Source organism: Alligator mississippiensis, chromosome 4 (assembly GCF_030867095.1).
Source record: "Alligator mississippiensis isolate rAllMis1 chromosome 4, rAllMis1, whole genome shotgun sequence".
In the NCBI taxonomy this organism is placed as follows: Eukaryota; Metazoa; Chordata; order Crocodylia; family Alligatoridae; genus Alligator; species Alligator mississippiensis.
The window spans coordinates 212611341-212637045 of NC_081827.1; the positions used below are offsets into that span (position 1 = coordinate 212611341).

The 25705-nt window shown below is 43.7% G+C and overlaps 1 protein-coding gene across 1 annotated transcript in view; it reads left to right on the top strand.

The window, feature by feature from the left end:
• METTL8 (methyltransferase 8, tRNA N3-cytidine) overlaps positions 1 to 14376 on the top strand; it is a gene marked incomplete at its 5' end in the record, with an annotated part of 39388 nt that extends 25012 nt beyond the window's left edge. Inside the window, 5 exon segments of the mRNA XM_059726269.1 lie at positions 310 to 373; positions 706 to 845; positions 3998 to 4102; positions 4202 to 4269; positions 8530 to 14376. Of these exon segments, the coding sequence (XP_059582252.1) occupies positions 310 to 373; positions 706 to 845; positions 3998 to 4102; positions 4202 to 4269; positions 8530 to 8657 (505 nt within the window).
• Positions 14377 to 25705: the final 11329 nt, after the last annotated feature.

Here is a 25705-nt window from a genome sequence, read left to right on the forward strand (position 1 = left end):
GTTGTCATAATGCAGTATCAGGGTACCATCACAACTACTTATGGCTCTCTAACTCCATCCAACACCATCTTCTGTCTCTTCCTGGCCACTTCTTCCCTGGCTATTGGGCAGTGCAGGAAAGTCTGAGAGTCTCCTCTACTTTACCAGTAGTTGGCAAGTATTCTTTCAGATCTGACTAATTTGCTCAGTGTACCCAGTGCTGCCTTGCAGAGTCCCCCAAGAAGCCTTGTTCTGTTCTGTGACCATCAACATAGACTCTTATCCTTTACAATAGCAATTCCTTAATCACTGTTTATTTTGTGTTCCTAGTGATACACCTGGGGGCTTTCTGTACTGTTGTGATTTTGCTTCAGGAGTAGTGGAGTTGGTAAAGGTATTTAATGTGTTCATTTTTGAGAGTGTGGTGTACCCCATAAGCCTGGAATACAGAAGGCTACAGGAAAACTATCCTTTTGAAATGGGGTATTATGGTTCTGACAACACTGGAGTTTTCAATACTCCAAAGAACAAAGTCTTGCTCTGCCTGGAGAGAATGAATGCTGTCAGTAAGCCTGTCTCGCAGCTTGAACAAGATCCCAGAACAGAATCAGCTTTATGTGAAATGTTTTACAAAACGGAATAATTGAAAAAACGTTTCTTGAGTCATGCTAAATGTGTTAACCACTGCTATTCTCTTGGTGCTTCTCTTAATCTTTATCCTGACAGTCACACTCATCCTACAATCCAGCCTGGTGTTCTGCCTTTGTTCATGATGTGTGTGATGATGCTTTACCCTACCCTTTTCCAGATGAGATCTTGGATGTCATTCTTCTTGTCTTTGTGCTCTCTGCTATTCATCCTGACAGGTAAATGAAGACTAAAGGGCAAAGCAAATGGGTTAAAGCTCTTTTATCACTAGTGGTTTTCAAGAATATCAAAGCAAGATGATGAATCTTGAATTTATTATTTAGCATGCTATATTTTGCATAATACAGGGCATTTTAAATGCCATTTCCCCTTTTCAGATGTGTGAGAGAAGCTGGTCAAACTACTTCATTAGTGAGGCTCCTGTCACCATCAAAATGAAATGAGTGTATTCTAGTAAGACACATACCTATTAAAAGTGACAGTGCTTCAAGAAAATTACAAATTCAGGAACAGACTGCTAGTCTCCCAGAGGGAAATTACTCTTAGTGATCATAAAACAAACATCCTTGATTTAGCATCTTACAACATGTTGATAAAGGTCTGGGGTGCTGATTTAGTTACACACAAGTGCATATGTGCTGGCCTCTTAAAAATAAATTAATTTAAGAGTATGTGGCTTGTTTGGATTAAGCACATGTAATCTACTTTTCGTGCACAATATTATGTTGAAAGTTCTCAGCTTTGCTATTAAAGCCAAGTTCAGTATCTAATGAACCACCTTTTTTGTTTCTAAATCTGACTAATTTTGAAAATATCTTCTATGGGGAAAATACCAAAGGGTATATGTAATTCATACTCACCAGTTCAATACTGCAATTCAATTCCTCATTTATGCAGATTGTACAAAAGGAAATGCATATTGTACCTATAATGGTAGGATTTTTGCTTTATGAACTGCATTGCAAATGGACTTCCATGTACTCAGCAAACAATAGAACAGTATTCACCTCTTTTTTTTTTTTTTTTTTTTACATTTGAGAACTATTTCCTTGCCTGAGTGGTTGAGTTATTAATGATTCGTTTTTTGCTGAAAAAGATCTTCCTATATAGGATATCTCTCCTTCCTGTTTGTTCAAAGATGAGCACAAGTTATGTGCAGAAGAGTGCTTTGCAAAGCCTGGGTGCATATTCCAAACACAATTCAAACAGAGGATTCACATCTACATGAGTGCAGTGAGCAAGGTTTTAGATCAAATATATTTTATTGCACCTTTTTGCCACTAGAAAGAATAACTGAATGTTCAGTCAGAATTCCTGGGGACTGCCTCACATTAACCCTTTGAGTATAAGGGGTTTTCCCCCCTGAAGTTTAGGAGCCAGAAGACATCTCTTTGTGTAGTAATCTTTGTAGTGTAATGCAGTCTCCAAAGGTTTATGTATTAAAATCAGGGGTGTTAAGTATATGAATTTCAGGAAGAATCCAGCCTGCAGAGCCATGTCATTTGATCTGTGGGGCTCCTGGAAGGGCCAGGAATTTTGGGGTAGGGTGAGCAGGGGGAGAGCCTGCTGCTGAACTCTAGGGTACAGAGCCCTGTTGGGGAAGCTTTTCAACAGCAGTGAGGAGAGAAATAGCTGAGTTAATCCCTGCCACTCCCTGAGATGACACAGCAGTTAATGCCACTGCCAATTGCCCTGCTACCAGAGGTGGGTCTGGATCAAGCCCATAAGCAGCACTATGAGCCAGACGGGTTTGACATACGTGTACTAAAAGATACCAGATTCATTATAGGCATCATGTAGAAGTCAAGTGATAGCATAAAGAAAACTGTAATCTAGACCCTTGCTTTTAAGAGCTCTTAATAGAAACTGTCTAGAAGTATGAAATCTGAGAGATGACAAAGAAAACACAGAGAATGATAGTTAAGAGGCTCAAATAAATGAATCTGGATATCTGCAAAGGTCAATTCCTCAGGTGTTTATTGTATTTACTACCTTAGAAACCATCAGGTAATATTTTGCTGTTAGGCCTCTGTGTTCTCCTTTTTTCAGTTGCTCATCTTGGATTTTGAGAAACAACATTCTGCTAGCAGCCCCTTCTGTTGAAGTTGGTCTCAAAACCAAGTGATAATTTGGAAGGTGTCAAACTTCTTTGTGCCCTGTATTGAATGTGCAATTACTGGGTCATATTTTTCAGAACATTTCCATTTTGTACATATATGTGTAAGTTTTGTCCAGTTTTCCTTGTAAATGCCCAAAAGACATATTCGCCTATGCAGAGTCTTTATTTTTGTGCCTAACTCTCTTTTCTGACTACTATTTTTGTCTATTCTGACTACCATTATTGCTAGGGCAGAAATACTGGGACCGGCTGTGTGTGTTCAAACAGGTCTTTTAAATATTTGATTTCTAAGGAAATCCCATGCTTAAGTTAAAAATAAAAGAACAAATTCTCTTTTTTACATGCTTCCTCTTGGCTCATAATTTTCTTTTTCTTCTGAGATACCTCCTAAAAGTCAGAAATAGTCAGCACCTTCAAGATTAGTGGGAGTAAGTTGGAATTCTTCAGTGTTGCTATTCAGGGGATAGGTTGTGCCATTAGGTATAGCCCCAGGCAAGCATCAGTGCATGAGTTGCAACACTGTAGAAGGAGCCCCAAGAGGGATTGTGCTTCAGATGCCTTCTGTACTCACCCCTTGTGTTCAAGAAGGCTTTATTATACCACAGTTGTTTTAGGGTGACACTGAGTTCCCCCCACCCCCCACCAATATGTCCAGATTGGTTTCTTCTACTGGATTCCCCTTCACAAGTGCAGTTTAGTCTCCCTTCTATTCCCAGAGGATAGACACACACATAGTACAATTATATGCCTTGTCTGAACACCTAGATAGAGAGATTAGCTCGATATCTAGATACAGAGATTCGATGGATTCCCATCTGCCTTCCTCTTCCTTTACCGCTTTAGTCTTTTATCTTCCTACCTAGAAAGATGGCCTGATCCACTCCATCCAGTCAGGTAGACGGTTGTTTATTTCACTGTATATCACATTTCTGCCTGCTGCTTTGCCTCTAACTTACTCCAGCCTTCCTCTAACCATAGAGGTCCAGATCTCAAGAACCCTACATTAATCCATCCTTTAACTTTTGTTTAAGAGGAGGAAAGAACTTGATTCCTCTCTCCATCATGTTTAAATTTGTGTCCCTTTGCACCCTCATTTGTGAATCTCTCTTGTTTTTTGTACTGAGGCTGTTAGCATCTAGCATGTTTAGGAGAGTCTTTACACTGAGGCCTCAGAAACCTACATCTTGGACCAAGCAGCTAAATAAAGCAGGTATCTTTGGAATTTCACCAGTATCATATTTGTTTTTGAAGATTGCAAGGAGTTGTAAATAGACTGACTAAATTACTGAAACCTGGAGGGATGTTGTTATTTCAAGACTATGGAAGATATGATACAACACAGCTTTCTTTAAAAACGGTATTGTCTAGAGATTTCTTTTAGTTCAGCATTTGTTTTTCAGCTTGTTTATATCTCTTAAACCACAGTCCTTCTTTTTACATTTTTTTTTGTCTCTTAGGCCACTGTTGGTCAGAGAATTTTAATGTCCAAGGAGATGGTACCAGAGCTTATTTATTTACCAAAGGTATGATGCAAAAGCAACAAAAATGAATTTTGGTTTTATAGGAGAGTACTAAGTGTCTCTTGAGATTGTTAGGGTTGCTAAAGTTCTTACTGAAAATACTTGTAATTCTCATAGACCCCCTTCTTTGATTTTCCCTTTTTTCACAAACTTGAAATGTATGTTTTTAAAGAACCTTACAGAAGGAAGATTTCACTTTACTTCCCCAGCTTTGTTCTGCTGAAGCTGAAGATATAGTCTGGCTATTTTTATTTAACAGCCATAGTGTTTATTTGCTCTGCATAAATATTGTCTCTGAACCAGCATCATTGCTCTATAGCTATTCAGCTCTCATAGAGTCAGCAGAAAGAGCATAAACTGATCTTGTAGAACCCATAAAAGTATCTAGTCCATTTTTATTTTTATTTTTTAGATTTACGAAACATGGATTGATTTTTGTTTAAGCAAGAAATATGTCTAAAGTTGTTATAGCGGTTTTGACTGACTTTGGGCCCAATTTTGACTGTACTTCAATTTTGCACAAGACTAACTGCCATGCATACTGTTAACAAAGGCATGAGATCAAAATCAGGTCTCTAAAAATATTTTCTTAACTAAATGGCCTTTAGGGACTGATTGTGCCTTTGGGGTCTATTTGTAGAACAGGTCTTTTTGTTATACAAGTACAGTCCTAGGTCCTGCTGAAAACCCCTCAAGGATTAGGGGGAAGCAGCTAACTGTATAAAACTAAATTCTTGGGACAGAGGATGAAAACTAATAATGAAGGAGGTGTTTACTGATCAGAAAATGATTTGAGAGGATACCAATCAGAAAATGCTGACTAGTACCCACTGTCCTTTGAACTTATCTAAGGAGTGTGTAGATGTGCATAAAATAAAAGGTGTAGGGAAAAGTGTGGCCAAATCCTCAATAACAGGCTCTTGAGGCTTTAGAGGGGCTGTGCAACCTGGCACAGTCAAGCTAGGCATGCACAATGGTCTCCTTTTAACTACAGAAAGGTCAAGTGTTAGGGGACTCTAAAGTGCACCAGGTACATGCCCATGCTGATGACTCTGTGTAGGAGCAGCCAGCCTAGATTCCCATGGCTCATAGGATTGAGAAGAAATACAAGTTGATCCTCTGGGGACCCTTGCCCTCAGCGAAGGTGTCCTGACATTTGGTGTCTGGGTGAGATGCAAGGGCAGGATGGTGAATGGTAGGGAGCTTAAGCATGTAGAGCTGACACCAATGGACTGTCCAGAAATGCATTGGTTTGATGTCCCCCAGCCTACTGAGGTGGTGCAGTTGGGAGTGTTGGGAGGTCTGTCAAGGCAGAGACCCCACAACAAGCTCTGAAGGACTGGGGGGGTATGGGTGGACAGAAACTACCCTTCCACAGGACTTGTTCATTATAGGCAAGGAATGTTGACAGCTGGGTAGTCTTGGCATCCTAGAGTAAGTGGCAGGTCATGTGCAGTGTGAACAACTCTACACTGACTCATCCCTGCCTGACAAAGCCCAGGAGGTTCTAATATGTGATGTTAGCCAGGACCATCACCAGCACACCCAGGACACCTCCATCACTGGTACCACCAGATGCTGGTTTTTCAGCAGGAGTTCGGTAAGGAGGTTTGTACCCTAGATGCCTGTATCTGTGGATATGGATGAGGAGACTCGCCTCCAGGTCCTGAGGAAGTCATGGTAGATGTCTGGCAGCTTGCTGAGGTCTTGTATGGGGAGACCTTAGGTAGAAGAGCTGCCATTAATATCAGAACCCTTGGAGGCAACATAGGAAGGCATGCCCTATTGAGCACCATGCTGCCTAACAGCTGGCACTGCAAAGGAGTCTCTAGAGTCTAGAGACAAAAGGTGTGCGCTTGGCTGGAGATGCACACCAGGCCCTGCCCCTACTTCTCACAAAGGGTGTCACAGGATGCCTGCAGAGATCCAATGCAGTCCTGGCGAAAGGAACCCCAGCACCCATCTTTGAAGAATGACCAGAATGCTCAATAGTACAGGCACGGTGTTGAGCTGTTTCAAGAGCATAGACAGGACAAGCTGATTGATGACCAGCACCTCCCTCTTAAGGGTACCCATGGAACAGGGCCGAGTGAAACAACAATGTGGGGTTCCCCGCTTCCATAGGTGTTCTTGGGTCTGGGAATCTGTAGCTAGAAAAAGACCTGCAGTTGTTACTGGAATTGTCCTTGTTTCAATACCTCTGTAGGATTCACAATAAGCCCCAGTCTTTAAGATGTTTTCCTCTGTCAAGGTTATGCTTGAAATAGCTATTTTTGTTTCTGGTTTAAGCACTGAGCCAGATGATGGGCTGCAGTGCAGGTACCAATGCTATGTTTTGCACTGAAGTTGGCTTTTGATTACAGAGCTGCTGCATCTGGCTCTAGAAGTGTCACCTCTGTTCTGCTAAATTCCTAATTGCAGATGCACTTGGAGGAAAAAATTGTGCTTAGGAACAGTCAGAATGGATTCACCAGGGGCAAGTCATGCCTGACCAGCCTGATTGCTTTCTATGATGAGAAAAATAACTCTGTGGATGTGGTGTACCTTGGTTTTAGCAATGCTTTTGATACAGTCTCCCACAACATTCTTGCAGGGAAGCTAAGGAAGTATGGGCTATATGAATGGACTGTAAAATGGTTAGAAAACTGGCTGGAGCATTGGGCTCAGGGAGTACTAATAAATGGCTCAGTGTCTAGTTGGCAGCTGGTATCGAGTGGAGTGCCCCAGGGGTTGGCCTTGTTCAATGTCTTCATTAACAGCCTGGAAGATGGCATAGTGCACCCTCAGCAAGTTTGCCGATGTCACCAAGCTGGGGGAAGTAGTCGATGCACTGGAGGGTAGGGTACGGATTCAGAGTGACCTAGACAAATTGGAGAATTGGGCCAAAAGAAATCTCATGAGGGTCAACAAGGACAAGTGCAAAGTCCTGCACTTGGGATGGAACAATCCCATGCACCAGTACAGGCTGGGGGCTGACTGCCTGGGCAGCAGCTCTGTAGAAAAAGACCTGGGGGTTACAGTGGGCAATAAGCTTAATATGAGTCAGCAGTGTGCCCTTGTTGCCAAGAAGGCTAATGGCATACTGGGCTGCATTGGTAGGGTTGTTGCCTGTGGGTCAAGGGAAGTGATTATTCCCCTCTATTTAGCACTGGTGGGGCCACTTCTGGAGTACTGTGTTCAGTTTTGGGCCCCCAGCTACAGAAAGGATGTGGACAAATTGGAGAGAGTCCAGTGGAGGGTGACAAAAATAGTGAGGGGGCTAGAGGACATGACTTATGAGGAAAGACTGAGGGACCTGGGCTTATTTAGTCTAGAGAAAAGGCGATGGAGAGGGGACTTGATATCAGCCTTCAACTACCCGAAGCAGGGTTAGAAAGAGGATAGAGCTAAACTGTTCTCAGTGGTGGGAGATGACAGAACAAGGAGCAATGGTCTCAAGTTGCAGCAAGGGAAGTTTAGGTTAGATATTAGGAAGAATTTGCTCACTAGGAAGGTTGTAAAACACTAGAACCAGTTATCCAGAGAGGTGGTGGAAGCTCCATCCTTTGAGGTTTTCAAAATCCAGCTAGACCAAGCTTTGGCTGGGATGATCTGGTTGGGATGGTCCTGCTTTGAGACGGGGGTTGAACTGGATGACCTCCTGAGGTCCCTTCCAACCCTAACTTTCTATGATTCTATGGCTTTTGCACACTCCTTCTCCTTAGGGAGGGTTGTTGACTGACACTGTAATCTGGAACAGGAACCTGACTCTGCACACAGAAGACCAGGATCTGCTGGACTTTGTGCCACTTCTGACCTCCTGACCTGCAGTGTCTGCAGTTCAGAGTCTTGCCCAATATCTTTGTAATACAAGACTGGGAAGGTGAGGAGAGTTACAGGCCATAGAGCAGATCCCTAATGTGCCAGGCACCCTCTGGGTTTTTGACACTCCCAGCATCATTAATCTGAAGCTGAGAAGAGAGATTACCATTGGCAAAAGTAACACCTGCAGAGAATCATAAATAAAGCTGGTTTTACATAGAACTTTACTTTGGCTGATGTACTTTGGACCACAGGCATGAGATTCTATACTATAATTAATTAGGTGTTACGACAATATGCTCTTTTGGCAAAAGCTTTCTTGGGGGCAGTACCTATGCTGGGCTAGCAGACAGAGCTTTGTTCTTTCTGTAACAAGCTATATGCTATTCAGTTGGTAGACAGCAATATCTATATCAGTTTAGCATGCTGTAACTGGAGTAATTCTTCATTTTGGAGAAACAGGTGAGGTACACAATATGTTCACCCTAGCTGGACTAGCTGAAGTGCAGAATCTAGTTGATCAATGATTACAAATCAACAGGAAGAAAAAGGTGAAAATGCAGTGAGTTTGGATACAAAGCAAGTTCTAAAAAACCATTGCAGCTACCTCAGAATAGACCTGAAGATGCCAATAGGACTCCTCATGGCTAAACATACAGAGATCAATGCAAGGCTGAAAGTGTGCATTTCCTATAAGTTCTGTTAACTTCTGAAAAAGCAGGATAAAAGTTCTATTGAAAGATTTGTTTTAATATATTTTATTAAGTGAACTTGTTCAAAAGTAATCTGGATAAATATGATGTGTACCCTATGGTTTTTTTTGTACATAATAAAAGGGATATACACTAACTTGTTCATATCTCAATGACGTTTCACTGTTTGATCTCTTTTGAAAATGAATAATCAGACACTATATAAATATGTAACCAATTAAGCTCCTGCTGTAGCTCACAATTTGTAAAGAGTGCACTACATGGGAATGGAATTGTTTTGGATGGTTAGAACACAGGAATGACATTACAGTCAGCACAAGCCCAGTTATCTCTCTTCGGAAGAATCACATCTCCTGCACTACAGCCACTCTTCATCTCATGACTATGTCCTCCTGTCTCTTGGTTTATGAAGAATATTCAGGTTCATCTACCTCCATCAGAAGGTGGGTTCATTTGACAACTGGCTCTGTACTTTTCCGGCTTGGTATAAAGACTGGGTTTTTTTCCTGTAGCAGCATGCACTATGTCCTGTGAGGGGTAGTAGTCAAATCCTTCTCTTTCAACTCATTTACTCTAATTAGCTAATGTTTCTCTGAACTCTGCTTTCCAGCAATATTCTCACAACAAATATACTAATTTCAGTTTCTTATCCTCTCCCCATCAAGTTACCACACTCAACCTCTAATGTTAAATATAATTAACTTAAAAAGGAATGTCTTTAAGTGAGGGAGCTGTGTCCAGTAGCCATGTAGCATCAGGGGGTGGAGGTTGAGTGAAAAGAAGTTAGTTTTGGGAAGGATGTAGAACTAGAGGTTGAAGGCAGGGTTAAGTTGCACTTTATAGATTATCTAAATCAGAGATTTATAGCATAAGCTTTTGTGAGCCCATGCTCACTTCAGCTTGTTTGTTTTAGATAGATAAAAATATGAATTCCAAAGATAATAACCAGTTTTTGCGTTGGATTTTATTTTCAAGGAGCATATTGGGATCAACCAGAAGTCTGGAGTGAGAGAATAAGAGGCAAGTTTCATCACAGTCATTGCATTGAAGGTGTTTCCTGTTAATAATAGTTGTATCATTCTTATGAAGTCACTGACTTTTGGCCTCAAAGTTATTTTCCTATATTATTATCTAATAGGCTTATTTAGCTCATGATATGATTTATTACCTCATAAATAGGGAACATTGTCAGGTTAATCTAAATAGTCTGCATGTATTTAAAGAATGCTGACATGGTATAAGTATTTAGACTGCTGGATTCAGATCAGTGTATTTTACCATTTCAAAGATATACTTATTCCAGTGGTTCTCAACCTTGTGAGACACAAGGTACCCTTCAGAAAATGCCAGTTCTATCTTTCACCCATTTTTTGACTACAGAAAAATAATAAAGCAATTATTTTGTCGCAAAGAACTCAGAGGGCATCTCTACACGTGATGGATCGCTGCTCCAATGCATGCTAATGTGTATTCGCTGTCCCCGTATTTCAAAATGGCTACATGAATGCTTTAAGTAAAGCTCATCAACTGAGCTTTAAAGCACCCCCACCACAATTTTTTGTGCCAGACACTGAATACACATGATGCTGCAGAAACTTAATTAGAGCGGCTCTCAGAGCCCCTCTAATTAAAGTGCGCCCCCTCCATACCAGAGCATGTGGATAGATGCCCAGTAAGACCACAGTGGGTCAGAACACTTTTGATACTCTGGATTTCTATTTAAAGCCACTGTATTTACCTTGTGAATCGTGTAGGTGTCTGCATGCATAACTGCTAGTACTGAGTGGCATATTCAAAGACAGGAGTAAGTATTGCTAAGAAGCATGTTTTCTTTCCTTTGTCAGGCTGGTGGGATTGGTATCAACTTTAACTAATTTTCCTTTTTTTATCTGAGTCCAGCCCACTCAAATCAGTGTGTGCATGTCTGTGTGCATGTCCTCCCAAGGATTGCACCCTTGACATAGCGGAGAGGCTTCTACACTACCAAGAACCTCAAGAGTGAGGCTGTCTGGAGTTTTGTACTCCTGATAGGGTAATCCATGGTGGCAAGGTCAAGAGCGAGATTTCCAGAATGATAGCAATCCAAAAATAAAAGTCTTCCACAGAGGCGCAGGCATATGAAGAAAGAATATATCACCATGGCTGAAAAAGCAGATGAAAGCTGCATGGAATAGAAACCTCTAGTCATCTAGGTTTTTCTTGCCATTGGATTCAAGTTTCCTTCCCAAAGAATGGTGTGGTTGTTGATGTGCAATAGCATTCCCACTTTACAAGAAGACAGGACATCTTACTTCAACAGTGAGTCCTGTGATGATAGCTGAGTGGTGATGGGGGCAGGTGCTAGCAGTTACCAGAAGCCCCCAGTTATGGACCCACATGGAGGCAATGACTGTATGATGGTCATAGAATCGTAGAAAATTAGGGTTGGAAGGGACCTCAGGAGGTCATCTAGTCCAACCCTCTGCTCAAAGCAGGAACAGTTATTAATTATGTTAATGTTATTAATATTTAGTCTCAAAACAAGAAATATTAAATGTTTTATTTCTTTATTTTGGAATATAGAATAAAATAAAGATGTCTAAATGTAACTGCAGGATCATAAATTGGAAAGATAGAGCATAATTAACATATATTTAAAATACCTTAGTTTGTGACTTGAAGATCATGTATAAAAAGAGAACCAAATTGAACTGTCCTTAATTTGTATGGATAGGGCCCTACTGAATTCACAGCAGAAGTGGGCTGTGCTGCAGTTCCTTTAATCTTGAATGTTCTTCCTTCCCTGTCCCTCCCCACAAACCCTAAATTTGGCTGCAGATTTTAGGCAATTGTAGAATTACCCTGGATTAAGAAGTAGTGAATATAAATATATCTGCTGATATTTTAACTTGCTGAGCTACATTGTTAAAATGGGTCTTGAGTTAAAACCTGACACAGGAAGTATTTCAGCTATGGAAGTTTCTAGGTGGCAGTCGTAAGGGTGATGTTACAGTTTATTCAGCGTGGGTAACATAGGCCCAGATTGATATGATCCTATTGACATCAAACCTTAACAACAAGGTGGTGGTTCTGGCAGGATTTATACTTTTTAACTTTTTAGTTTTAATAAGAAGAAACTTAAACTTGAAGAAACTTAAACTTGCCTTTTAGGAGCGAGTGACAGAATTTTCTTTACAGTCTTGAGCAGCGTTAGCTTTACTTATTGGCCATTTCTCCTCCCTGCATTCAAGTTAGAGCACGAAATGGTGCCTGTTTCAGTACAGTCGGATAGGCTACTAAACAAGGACTGTTCTCAATTCAATGGAAATAGAATTATAAGAGAAGTTTGAAATGTTGTATAACCGACAATAGGTGGAATAGAAGATGCATATTTTTTCGCCCAATGAGAACGTTAAAGTGTTTAAACTGGATGACACTTTATATATCTTGGCTTTGTGAAATTTATCAAATGGTAATCAAGCTCATGATGACAAAGCACTCTCGGGCTGGCATGGAGAACATATATTACCAGTATTGCCAAAGGAAGATTGGAAGTAGTTGTTGGAACAGGAGGAAAGAAAAAACCATGGAGAATTATAGTGGAAAATAGAACATGAAATAAGGCTAATAATGAATGTACAGAGAAACTGAAAGTGAGGCTATAATGTACAGATCTGCTTAGTGTAGGCTAAGGATGCAAAATAGAAAAATGCTGCTGCTCTTCTGAAATGTAAGCTTATTCATTAATGAGGCATGTATGTGCCTCTTATTCTTCTTTGGGAGACACAGCCTTTTTGTGTCAACACATCTTTAGGTCTTGAGCTCAGTGTTAGCACTCAGAGCAGATGATAGCAGGTGTGGTTTGGTAAAGTAATTTTGACTGAGCAAAACTTTAAGAGTGAAAATACAAACACGCTGGAATCAAGCATTGGTTTCTGGCAGTGGTATTTACTTTTTTGCTTAGCTCCCACATACCTTATTAGATCTATGGTAAGTGGAGGGAACATACCATACAGGTCTACCAAGATTTCCAGGTAAGTTCAGAACAAAAGGCTACTTCTGTTAAGAAAATGACAACCTTGGTTACTAAAATTCTAATTCTTAAGCGATTAGTCCACAAAATTGCCCAGTTTCTTAACAGATGCTATTAAAGGCTCAGTTCCTATGAATGGCACCATGATTGTGCATATTATAAAACCAGACCAGAAGACCTTCTGCATCTCAGGAAACCAAGCAGACCCCATGACATCAAAGATCACTTCCTACTTTTGTATGTGAAAACTGTCATGAAAGCAAAAGCTTGGGTGCTCTGTCTTTTGAATATTCCTCAACTAATCTGCAGACCCTAGAGAAGTGGTTTTCAACTTTTTTAGACTCAAGTCACTTCCCCCCCTGCTCCCAGGAAAGTCAAGGCACCCCTTGAAAAATGCCAGCTGTTAGTCTTCATTCATTTCTTGACTACAGAAAAGTAACAGGGCAATTCTTCTGCCACAAGGAACTCAGAAAGCCCAAAAGAGGTCAGAATGATTTTGACACTATGGACTCCTATTTGAAATCTCAGAATTGATCTTATGAATCTTTGCACACCTAGTATTGTGGCACAACACCCTGGTTAAGAATCACTGCTCTAGAGTTTTCAGATTGTTGATAAATTGTTTTAAGTTACCCTATGTGACGGGTTGGCTGGCAGTGACCTAGCCCAGGGGTTTTGAAAGTGCAAAAGATGATTGGAGGACTTGGGATTCCCTTTCCTCACCAATCAGGCCCCAGAGACTCACCCCTCATGTCCCCTGATTGGCCCCTTGGGTCACCTGGAGGGGGATAAAAGGGGCAGCATGGCTGACTCAGGGAAGAGACCAGTGAGGGACTACGAGGAAGGAGCTTCAAAGAGCTGGCAAGAGCTGAGCCAGTGGGGCAGAAGCAGTTGCCCCAGAAGAGCCTGAAGGAGCAGGACCTGCAGGCAGCAGTTGGACCCTCAGCAGTACAGTGTGTGGCCGGCAGGAGAGGCTTCCTGCTGGGCTCCAGGATCTCCTACGAGAGGCTGTGACCAGCAGGAGAGGCTCCCCCGCTCCAGCAAGGATCTGAGCAGCGACCTGAGGGGTTCCCAGCCCTGCTTCCAGCTCCTCCAATCAGAGACCAGGCAGCTCTTCATGAGGCCGGGGCTCCAGGAAGGTCAAGACCCCTAGCAGCTTGAAGCAGTTCCTACACTGGTGGCTGTGTGGCAGTGTTTCTGCCTACCACATGGGAGATCCAAGTTAAAGTCCCAGCTGTGGTGACTTGGGGTGAATGAGCTAACAAGGAGAAATTCCTCTTGCAGTGGAAAGGGGCCACTATGTTTTCCCCCTTTCTCCCCTTCCAGGTACCTAGGCCCTATATTTCTTTGTCCTTTGACATTTTGTATTTTGTGCCTTTTCATATTTCACCAACCAGTATTGTTTGCTCTGCTGTTTGTGTTTTATATTTTGTTAACCCTGTCTTTTGTCAATGATTGTAAGTGTCTAACCTTTGTTGAATCCTACCCCCTTGGGGCATTGTGGTGTCCAGTATACCCCCTGATTTATGCCTGTTATGTTCCCAGTATTGTTCCCTCATTAAAAGGTATATGGTTAAGTCCCCATTGGTGGTCTGGCTCTGTTCTGTAGGGGAAGGAGAGTCCATACACCTCCCACAACGCTTGTGCACCTGCTTTAATCCCTTCAATTGGAGAAGGGTACCTTTTGGAGTACTGCCTGGGTACACCTATAATTTTAATTAAATGCCAAAAGTGGTTTCGTGGTTCGCATCTTTCCTCCTGTCTTTTGAACCATGGTGTGTACTTTGTCCGGTGCTGCTGTTAAGTTGAGCGAGCCATATTCACATACTGACATCCTCCATAGTTCAACACCATCTCATAGGACCAATCTGCACAGACCTTGGAAGCAAAAATTGCTGTACAGGATATTTGTAAGATTAAAGCAAAGTTTTCTTTCTCAGCTTGAATATATAGTTTATTCCTGCTACATGAATGTAATGTTTTTTTCAGCTTCTCAGATAATATTGAGGTATTACCCACATGTTCTAACCTTAAATTCATTGGTATGTGAATGACATCCATGATAGTATAAAAATACTTCCTTTATTATAGATATGTCAAAGATACAGCTTGTGGCCTGTATCTGGCCCACAGAGCCCTGTTGTCCAGCCTCCAGTGCTGCTCTTGGGTATGAGCTGGCCCACATACTGCTGGACTGACCCTGTGCACAGAGTCTAGGACATTCACCGCAGGTGGTGCCTGCTCCAGAACCTCTACTGGATATGGTGCCTGCTCTGGGAATCACATAGCAGCTCCTCCCCCCACCCTTCCTCCAGTCCTGGACCAGCCAAGGGAGGGGGCACAACGTGCAGCACGGAAGCATGGGTCCTGGACTGACCAGGGCAGATGCTGCATGTGGTAGTGGAGAGGGAGGCACACTGCATGTACTGGATCCAGCATGGGGGTGGGATTAGGGGAGTCCATGGGCCTGATCTGTGGACCAGAAGAATTTGACAGTCCTATTTTATGTGGTTCTTCTTTACAGCACCTTCACAATATGCCTGGTTTCCCAGGATAGGAAGTACTGGATGGACTCATTATGCAGGTAAATTATTTAAAAACATGACAAAGTGTTGATGATGATGGCAGGGACCTGGGTTTTAAGTTTGCCATGGAAAAATGCAGTAAAACTCAGATTCTCTCATTTTAAGGAGAAAAACCCACATTTTCTCCTTTAAAGAAGAAAAATGCAGGAAAAAGTGGGTTTCCCTTTGCAGGCTGGCAGAGTTCCAGCTTGCAAGGGCCTTGGGGGTGTGAGAGAAGAGTGATTAACAGGGAGTGCCTTGTACGTGTGTGCGCATAGACACGGCCACCAGGCAGCCTGGAGAGCAGCTCCCTTCAGGTAAGTCTGACAGTGGTGGCAAGGTGGAGGGGAGCAGCAATTGTAGCCCCCATAGGGAGGAAGGGAGTTGGGCAGGGCTGGGGCTGGGGCTGCTGCTCAGCCAGGTTGATGTGTGGGGCCTGGGGTCCAGGGCCAGAATGCATGGCCGCAGGGGAGCAGGACAGAGCTGCCGGTGGCTTGTCTTGGGGGTGGTTCCCCACTGCTGCATGCACTCCAGGGGGAGCATGGGGGGCACATGCCCCCCAGATTTGTGTGCAAAGTAGGGGTGGTGGCAGGCTTCCTGCTGCAGGCTTGGGGCTCCCTGCCCTACTGCCCTCCCCCAGGGCCACCTCAGCCGAGCAGGCAAAACCCAGTGCAGCAGGACACAGCAAGGCGGAGAAGCTTTGTGTCGCCACTGCGAACCCTATGCTGCCATGGCAAGGCACCCCCTGCCTGCCCAGCAGTAGCGGGGTGGGCAGCGTGGGGTTGTGTCCCTTGCTGCAGGCAGGTAGGGGCACCTTATCATGGTGATACACAGCTCCTAGCATTGGCAACAAGCTTCCCTGCCTGGCCCTGCTCTGCTCTGCTGGGTCCTGCCCACTGGGCCCTGGAGGCCCTGGGGGGAAGGGCAGCAGGGCAGGGAGCCCGAGCCCACAGCCTTCAGTCTGCATCCACCTCCCCCCCGATAAGCTCTGCTCCATTTGTGCCAGCTGTGAGGGATAGAGAGCCAGGCTCTGCTCTGCTGCAGCAGCCACCTCTTCCCTCAGGTGGTGGCTTGAGCACTGCTACAAGGAGCAGAGGGCTGTAGATCTGGTTCCCTGACCCAATAGACCTGGCAGATAGTGGCCCTCTCTGGCAGGGCTTGAGGGCTTGAGGGCATCAGCATATCAGAGACAGCTGCAGCTGGACCCATGTCCTGGTGAGTGAAGAGGGCAGGGGGAGCTCTGATTTTCCATGATAAACTGATACCTATTGTGACAGGGGGCTTTCTCAGGACTAGTCCACCATTGGCCTGCCCATCTGTCTCTGGGCCAACTGTCTGCCTCACTCGCCTGCCATGCCTTGTTTAATTTGTTCTAATTAGGCAGAAGGCTGCCCATTCTTGCTCCGATGCCAGGGGACGCTATCTGCAGCTCCATTCCTCCCCGACACCACAGCCCAAGCCTCACAGATGGCATCAGCCAGTGGTTTGCACTGGGCCTTTTATAAAACATACACACAGACAAACAAACACATACTGGGCTCCAAGCCCTCAGCCCCCTCACTGGGGCTCCAGACTGGGGTCTTCCACCCCTTGGGGCTCAGGTGGCTGCAGCCCTGCCTGGCCCTAGGGTCTTATACCCCCACACTGCCCCCTCACTTGGGCTCCTCACACTGCTCCTTCACTGGGGCTCACTGAGATCTGCCACCCCATCTGGCTTAGGTGGCCAGAGCCCTGCCTGGCCCTCTGCCCTAGGGTATTACACCCTGTGAGGCTTAGGTGGCCATAGCCATGCCTGGCCCCTCCCAGGGTCCTTGTAGCCACAGGACTCATGAAGAGCCTGGGCACTGCTCCAGGTCCCTCCACTGACCTGGGCCTTGCCTCAGGACTCCCATGATCCTGGGCTTCCCTCGAACCATTGGAACCCACCAGAGATGTGAGAGCTGGGGTTATTAGGGTGCCCCGAGCCACCTCACCAGGGTGGTAACTGGCCTGGTATTTTCTGGGGGCTCCCACACCACTGGGAGTCTCACCAGACCACTCCGTCCCAGCAGGGTGCAGTTTTAGGTCATGCCCAGGACCAAGAGCATCCTACTCCTACCTGCGGATGTTTCATTCAGCAGTTTAGCCAGGCAATGTTTCAGCCTGCCTGCCAGCAGCAAACTGCTCTGTTTATATAGGCAGCCATGGTTATAAAATGGCCACTGCAATCAAGCACCTACTGGCTGCTTGACATGGCCTTTAAAGTGGCAGGCACCAGCAGTGCCCTGCCACACACATATATATACCAGTTTTTCATTTTAATCATGGATAAACATAGATTTGGGGGGGTTTTAATCAGAGAATTTGCGATTTTTAAACAGAGAAAAATCAGGGTCCCCGTTGAGTCTCTTTTTTAGCATCCCTATCTTCTTCCTAGTTATTTGATATGCATTTTGCTAACTTTTGGACTGATCATATACAGCAGGCTGGTTTGTTAGAATTGTTGCTTTCTGTTATGGAACAAATAAATCTAAAAACCTTTGGGTACATCCACACTGAAGAGCTCCAGAATAACTGAGGGAACTATGACATAGAGATCTTTTCTGGAGAGATGGATATGTCAATGGATAATATAGGTGGGGCAGATAGCACTGCTTATTACGTTTGCCAAACCATGTTTGAGTTACTTATAGCTTTGCCAAGCTATAAGCTTTAGGTTGAAATTATCTGCCAGGTGTCTACCTTAAACTGATTTTCCACCCCCTCTTTTTTTTTAAGCAAGTTGGTTTAGCTGCTTAGCTTTTTCCAAGGACAAAGCTTAAGGAAAAATACATAGTTTTGCCTGTGTTAAAAAAAGGCAACATTTTCTTTGAAAAGCTGTAACCCCCTCTCCTATGCTTTGTGGAGTAGGAGGAAGACCTTTGTGTTAGGGAGATGCCTTTTCCCATCCCTATGAAAATGCACCAAATACAAGTTACAATGCTGTCCAAAAATCAGTTTACAGATGCTCAATAGAAATTTGCAAGAGCTTTGCAGTAAAGCTTCCCTGAAGACTGCATGCTTGCTGAGCATCACTTTTACTGCAGCTGAAGTTCTGGGCTATTGTACTTGGGTTACTGAACTGAGAGAAGTACGCCTGTCCTTCTTATGCCCTCATTGAGAGTCTTTCACAAAGACTTGGCTGAGCCCAGGGAGAAATAAGTTGCCTGATTCAAATGCAAAAGGCACAAAAACTGGACATGCAAGTGGGGTAGGAGATATAGACTATAGGTGAGAGGGACACAGATCCTGGAAGCTGAAGTAAGAAAGAATAGGACCATCTAGACAAGAAGAGGCCTGGAAGCTAGAAAGGGAAGTGGTGAACAGGACTCTGCCTGTAGGGGACAAGCCCATCAGGTAAAGAGATGGGAAAGGAGCCTGAAATTATCTGGGTAATTAGATGGGGCCTGACAACCAGTTGGATGGAGCAAAGGTGGTTAGGGGAGACTGATCTGATAAGGAGCCCAGGTATGGGGGAACAGGGATAGGTTGAGCAAAAATGCTAAAAAACAAGCAGTTTGGGAGGACACTAAGATTAGATAAAGAAACGGGTTGGCACTGGGAGTCAGTGGGAAGAGATGGGGTGGAAAATGGGGTTGTAAATTGGGGGGTGACTGGAGGTTACTTTAGATTAGATGAGTAACTGGAAGGGAGGAAACTGGAACTATTTGGGCAGGGGAACTGGAACTGAGAAGGAGGAGAAGAGGATGGATAGAAAGGAAGTTGCAAGGTAGCAAATGAAGATTGGGGGAAAGTATAATCTCAGTATCAGAGCTACTGACTGCTGTCCTGGGTGACTGAATTTTATTTCTGCTTGTGTCCCAAAGTTTCTGTGTAATTCTGGTCCCATCTACATGTTACACTTCAGGCATGATTAACCAGTTAATCATGCCTTAAGTGATCATCCAGCCACAGGTTCAATCAATTAATGGCATGATATAAAGATGAATAAGTTACAAAGTTATTGGACAAAATACATGTAATAAATTTGTAGCTGCTTCCTATCACACCATTAATTGAACAAGTGGCCAGGGACTCCTATGTCCGTGAGCCCCATCAGCTGATCAGAGCTCCCAGCTGGGAGGGGGTCCATGTGCACCTCGAAGTCTGGGAACTCCCAGCTGACAGGGCTTACAGCTGCAGGGGGGCCCATGCACCCCTGGTAAACAGCAGCTGATGTAATCTCCCAGCTGCAGGGATGAGTAATGTGCCTCATGGCAGGGAGATAACATCAGCTGAGGGACACCCAGCTGTGGGAGCTTACTTCCTGACATTATGACTTATTGGACTCCCTCTGCACCAGCAATAAGGTATGATGGGTTCTAATTCATGATCCCACTATTACACCTGTCATGCATGTGTAGCATAGTAGGAGGCACGATGGTATGGATTTCTCATTAGATCCCATTCTGCCTTTATCTGCATGTGGTAATGTACTTAACTTCTCAAAAGTGATCACAAATTGTGTGACTTTTTAGTATTATGGGTGCCTTACAAAAACCGTAGGGTCAGATTTGCATACATTCTGACTATTGTGAAGAAATTAATTCTGTTTTCAAAACAGGCTTTGAATAGTGTGTAGCAAATAAGACAGTTTAGGGACTAGGGAGACATTGATAAACACCTTAATTTTTGTTTTCAATTTTTTTTTTAATTTAAGCAGAACCTTTTCCTGAATTTATGGACTTTTAAACATAAGTCCATGTACCTGGTTTTGAATTCAATAAAAAGGACACTTAGGAAAAGGCAAGATATTGAAATGTTGCTCATTAAGTGGACACTGCCTATCATATGGACAGAATGAGGTAGGATTCTTGTGGAAGAAAATATTAAATGACCATAACACTGGAGATTGTTTCTTGCATATTCATGAAGGGGCTAAATAAATGGTTGTACAAACAGTCATAAGTTCTGAATGCTTGGCTTTACCCTCTTAATACTGTTCCTTTTAGAATAGTGGTTTTTGTATGTGACTACATAGATATGCCCTGGAACATGGAACCCTCATTACTATGGGAGGGCTACGAAGCAGCAGAACTGGTGGAGGCCCTTTAAGAGAAGGGTTTTTATGGTCTGGACAAAGGCAGCTGACAGGGCTGGGACCAGCGAGCATCCCTTGTGCTCAGGCCAGTGATTAGGCCAGGCTGGCTGGAAAAAGCAGGGCCCAGGGGTAAATAGACTTGTCCTCAGGCTGGGGGGAGTGAGGGGGGGGGCAGGGGGTAGTGAAGCTCTGATCAATGAGACAGTAGGATGGTCCCTGCCAGAAGGAGAGAAAACCCAAATGGATACTGAAAGTAGCCTCAGAAGGGAAGTAAGTTTTATTTCAGTTTTCCCTTTTGTCTTCGGGCGGTTTAGACAGCAGGCCCACGGGGTGAAGCCCTAAGTAAAGTCTGTGTCCATTATCCCCAAGCAAGGGAAGTACTTTCAGTTGAGATTTTTTTCCCTTCTTTTTTAAATGAATACCCAGGCTAGAGACAGACATTCAAAAAGCCTGAGCCTGAATTGATTCAACCTTTGCAGATTAGACTAACCTGGCTAGGCTGAACCAGTTTGTAACTGTACAGACATCCTATTTGGACTTAGAAAATGCAGGCATATGCCTACAGCGGCTCAGGCTAGAAGCCGGGGTGTGCTAGAGCAGCCCTCTCTTCCCTTTGACAGTGCTGAGCTGAGGGGTGTGTGGCCCCAGCAGAATGTTCTGAATAGGGAGGGGTCCATTCTTGCCCCCTCCCCACTGCTCCTGACCAGCACAGCAGGGAGTTGATAATAGAGTATTTATCAGCCCATCAGAAAAACAAAAGCCTCTCTCATTAGTTCAAGCTCTTCTTAAACAACTTTTTCCAAGGAAAGAATGGAGGAACCAGCTGACCTTTTGATTAGCTCCAAAAAGTCCTAAGCAGAAACTGTCCTGTCTGTCTTTGTCCTGTCTGCCTCACACAGACACCTCTCAGCATTAGCTATGATACCACATACTGGTTACTATGGTGTGTGCTAGGGGAAAGGGGGAATCCCTGCTTAAGAAGGGAAGGGGTGGGAGGTGTCATGGAGGGGAAGCCAGGTAGATCCTGCTGTGCTTGCCAAAGCTCCAGCCAGGGAGCAGACAGCCCCAGCCAGGGCTGCAAAGCATCTGGGATGCTGGGGCACTCTGGTTTAACTTAAACCAGGAAGGGGTCTGGGACAGACATTACATATACCAGTTTGACCCAAATCAGTTAAGTCTGATACTACATTCAACCAGGTTTATCTCAAACCAGTTTCAGCCATTTTTAAACTGGTTTATGTGCACTGAATGTCTGTTCTGTTACAGGTTTAAACCAGTTTCTGATCACTTAAACTGGTTTATGTATAATGTCTGTCCCTAGCCCTGGAGGACCAGGAGTGACTGGGAGAGGAGTTGGAGGTTGCTTGCAGGTGCATTGCAGCTACAGCAAATTAGGCCCTGTGTGAAAGGGGGAAGCCAAGTGGCCCAACGGAACCCCCCTGTCATCCAGGACTCGGGATCCACTTGCTTAATTGATAACATCAGAAAGTAGCAGGTGAGAGAGAAGGCAGTGGCTTACCCTTGGAGGAGCTAGAAAAGGGGAGAGAGCGGGCTAGCTAGCCACTGGGGCACATGGCTCCCTGCAGCAGGTCTAGGCCTGCTACAGGCCATGTATAAGCAGAGAGAGGGAATTCTAATCTGAGCAATAGTAATAATTCCTGGCTCTTATCCAGCATTTTTCCTTACTAAATGTCAAAGCACTTTCAAAACGAAGGCAACGAGCAGTACCTTCATTTTTAAGTTGGAGAAAGTGAGGCCAAAGAAGGCAAAGTGACTTTCCTATGGTCACAGTGGACAACAGTTATCTAAAGCAAATCAAATTCTTCGTGCCCATTTTCAAAGTATGTCCTCCTCTTGTACCTTTCCACCCAGCCCTCAGCAGTACAGCATAGCACTTTTTGGTGAAATATTATGTACTTCATTTCTCATCCATATATGCCCAGGGTATTTCAATTTAGAATAAAAACAATGTTTTATTTGTTGTAGTTTAGATGTGCCATATGTATGTGTTCACAACAGTGTAGGAAGGTTTATGATACACCTGCATCTTCTTTTTTTTTGGGAAAAATGTTTTTCCTTCTTTCAAGAACTATAAAGTTACAGAAGCTACAATCTGAACCTCCTGGGAAGCTAATGCAAAAATAACAGAAGTCTGTACACTGATGATGTTTATTCAGGCAAGGTAGGACAATTAAATGTACTCCATATGTTCTGATATTGTCCTGTTTAAATCAAAACTGTCTCCAGATTAGCACCTTGAAGTTCCTCCCAACGCTGGCTTATGTTATACCTGTATCTGTTCGACAGAATTTAAATGAAAACGTATAAGCTCAAAATGTTGTTTAAAAAGAAACCACAGCTGAGCAATCCTTGAGCCTTTATGTGGGATTCTAACAGCCATCTCTAGCAATAACATTGTCCTTAACATTTTTTATTAAAAAAAACAGTAGGCAAGCCAAACACAAACATTCGATTAATGAGAGACATGAATCCAGAGGGTGTAGGCCTCAGGCTACTTCTCCAGGTCCCACAGGAGTGGTAAAGCTAATGTCTGTGTAACAAAGCCTTGTATCTTTCACGTCATTTTGTTCACTGTGAGCCAAATGCATCCCATATGTAACTCCATTGTAAAAAGGGGTGAGCAGTGAGGTGGTGAAATTTGCAGATGACACAACTGTTTAGATAAGTGAAGGTGGTGAGGAATTGGGACAGACAGAGGAGAGCAGAGTGAATGGGCATTTTAGTGGTAGATTAAATTAACTGTTGACAAAATGTGGTAATGAATATTGCAAAGAATAATCTGGGCTGTTCATATTCATTGCTATGTTCTTAATTAGCTGTAACCACAGTGGGAAAAGATCTGCATGTTTTATGAACAGCTCAGTGAAACTCAGTTTATACTGTATTGGTAGTTTATAAAAGCAAGCAAAACTTTAAGATGTGTAAATTGGATATAGTACTGAAAATATACTGCCTTGAGAAATCTGTTGTATTTTGGGTGGCATTCTGTGTTCAGTTGAGGTCACCATATCTCAGAAAAGATGTAGCAAAAATACATGGTGAAAGTTAGAAGCATTAACAGGCTCCAAGATAGACTGGCATTTAAATCATGCATAGTATCCAGGAGTATTTATTCAGTTTAGTGTTCCCATTTACCCTTTTATATAGTACAAGAAATAAAGTTTATTTGATCAAGCTGATCAACAAAAAATAGACTGATAAAACGGAATACTTTATAGCATCGTATGTATTAAACTGAGGAACAGAGTGTTGGAAGATATCACTAGAGCTAGTCTGTTAGTAGGATTCAGAAATGGCCATGCCTTCCAGGTGTGTGTGTGTGTGTCTGTGTGTGTGTGAGAAAGAGAGAGAGAGAGAGAGAGAGAGATGCATGCAAACACACACACAGACCTGCGCAATGCAAAAATTCATATTTATGTAATTTGGAATAATGTGGTTAGGCTGATGCCATAATTTTCTATTCCACTTTGTTCTTCTGAAGAAAAAGTCAGTCTGGGTGTATTAGCTTTTATCAGAGCCTGGTTACAAAGCTGAATATACCATTGGTCTGACACCATCTATCAATTTCTTGGTAATCCTGTCATTTCATAAGCAGATATTTGTATAAGGTAAATTGGAGGAATGAAAGGAATGTTAATTTGATAAAAGTATGAAATTGGTTTATTATGTGTAATAAAGTATGACTGTATTTGAGGATTTAGAAGTGCAAGTTGACATGCATTTTCCATTTCTTTATTGTTGGACATTCTTTGAGCTCTGTTTTCTTCTCAGCAAGAAACACTGTTTAAATAGGTGAGTTGCATCTTTGAGTGTTCATAAACAGCTGTCCAGTTGTGTGAGCCATAGCTGGAAGAGGTGGTGAATCTGAACCCAGTGTTCCACTAGTCTGGTCTTGGGTCTTTAGTTTTACATGTAGAAACTTTTATAGCACTTCAGTGGCTCTCTTAGTTTTATTTTCCCCTGATAAGCTTATAGTTAAGTGTCATTTTGAAGAATCAGTCAGTTCAGTTTTCCTGAAGTGGATGATGTCTGACAATAATGAGTAAGTAAATTGGGATGGAAGGTGGAAGGAGGAGGGAACATCCTGACTGTGGCACCAGGGTCACAGTTTTTTGGGGGAAAAATGTTTTTTTTCTTTCCCATTTGGAGCTAGCATCCTAAGATTGGAATAGACCCCAAGGATCGTCTAATCCCCTTCACAAATACAGCAGTCAGTATTCCTGTACCATCCAGGGCAGCCTAAGAGCCAAAAGGGGAGCACATAAAAAGTGGAAACAGGGTGAGATCAATAGAGATGAATATACCTCCTCTGCTAGTGCTTGTAGGGAGGCAGTTAGGCAGGCCAAAGCTACCATGGAGCTGAGGATGGCAACCCAAGTAAAAGACAACAAGAAATTGTTTTATAGATATATTGGGAGTAAAAGGAAGGCCCAGGGAGGAATAGGACCGCTGCTAAATGGGCAGAAACAATTGGTGACAGATAGGGGGGACAAGGCTGAACTCCTCAACGAGTTCTTTGCCTCAGTGTTCCTAAGTGAGGGGCACAACAAGTCTCTCACTGGGGTTGTAGAGAGGCAGCAGCAAGGCGCCAGACTTCCATACGTAGATCCTGAGGTGCTGCAGAGTCATTTGGAAGAACTGGATGCCTTTAAATCGGCAGGCCCGGATGAGCTCCATCCGAGGGTGCTGAAGGCACTGGCCGACATCATTGCAGAGCCACTGGCAGGAATATTCGAACGCTCGTGATGCACAGGCCAAGTCCCAGAGGACTGGAAAAGGGCTAATGTGGTCCCCATTTTCAAAAAGGGGAGGAAGGAGGACCCGGGCAACTATAGGCCGGTCAGTCTCACCTCCATCCTTGGTAAAGTCTTTGAAAAAATTATCAAGGCTCACATTTGTGAGAGCCCGGCAGGGCAAATTATGCTGAGGGGAAACCAGCACGGGTTTGTGGCGGGCAGATCGTGCCTGACCAATCTAGTCTCTTTCTATGACCAGGTTACGAAATGCCTGGACACAGGAGGAGGGGTGGATGTCGTATACTTAGACTTCAGGAAGGCCTTCGATACGGTATCCCACCCCATACTGGTGAACAAGCTAAGAGGCTGTGATGTGGATGACTGCACAGTCCGGTGGGTGGCGAATTGGCTAGAGGGCCGCACCCAAAGAGTCGTGGTGGATGGGTCGGTCTCGACCTGGAAGGGTGTGGGCAGTGGGGTCCCGCAGGGCTCGGTCCTTGGACCGATACTCTTTAATGTCTTCATCAGCGACT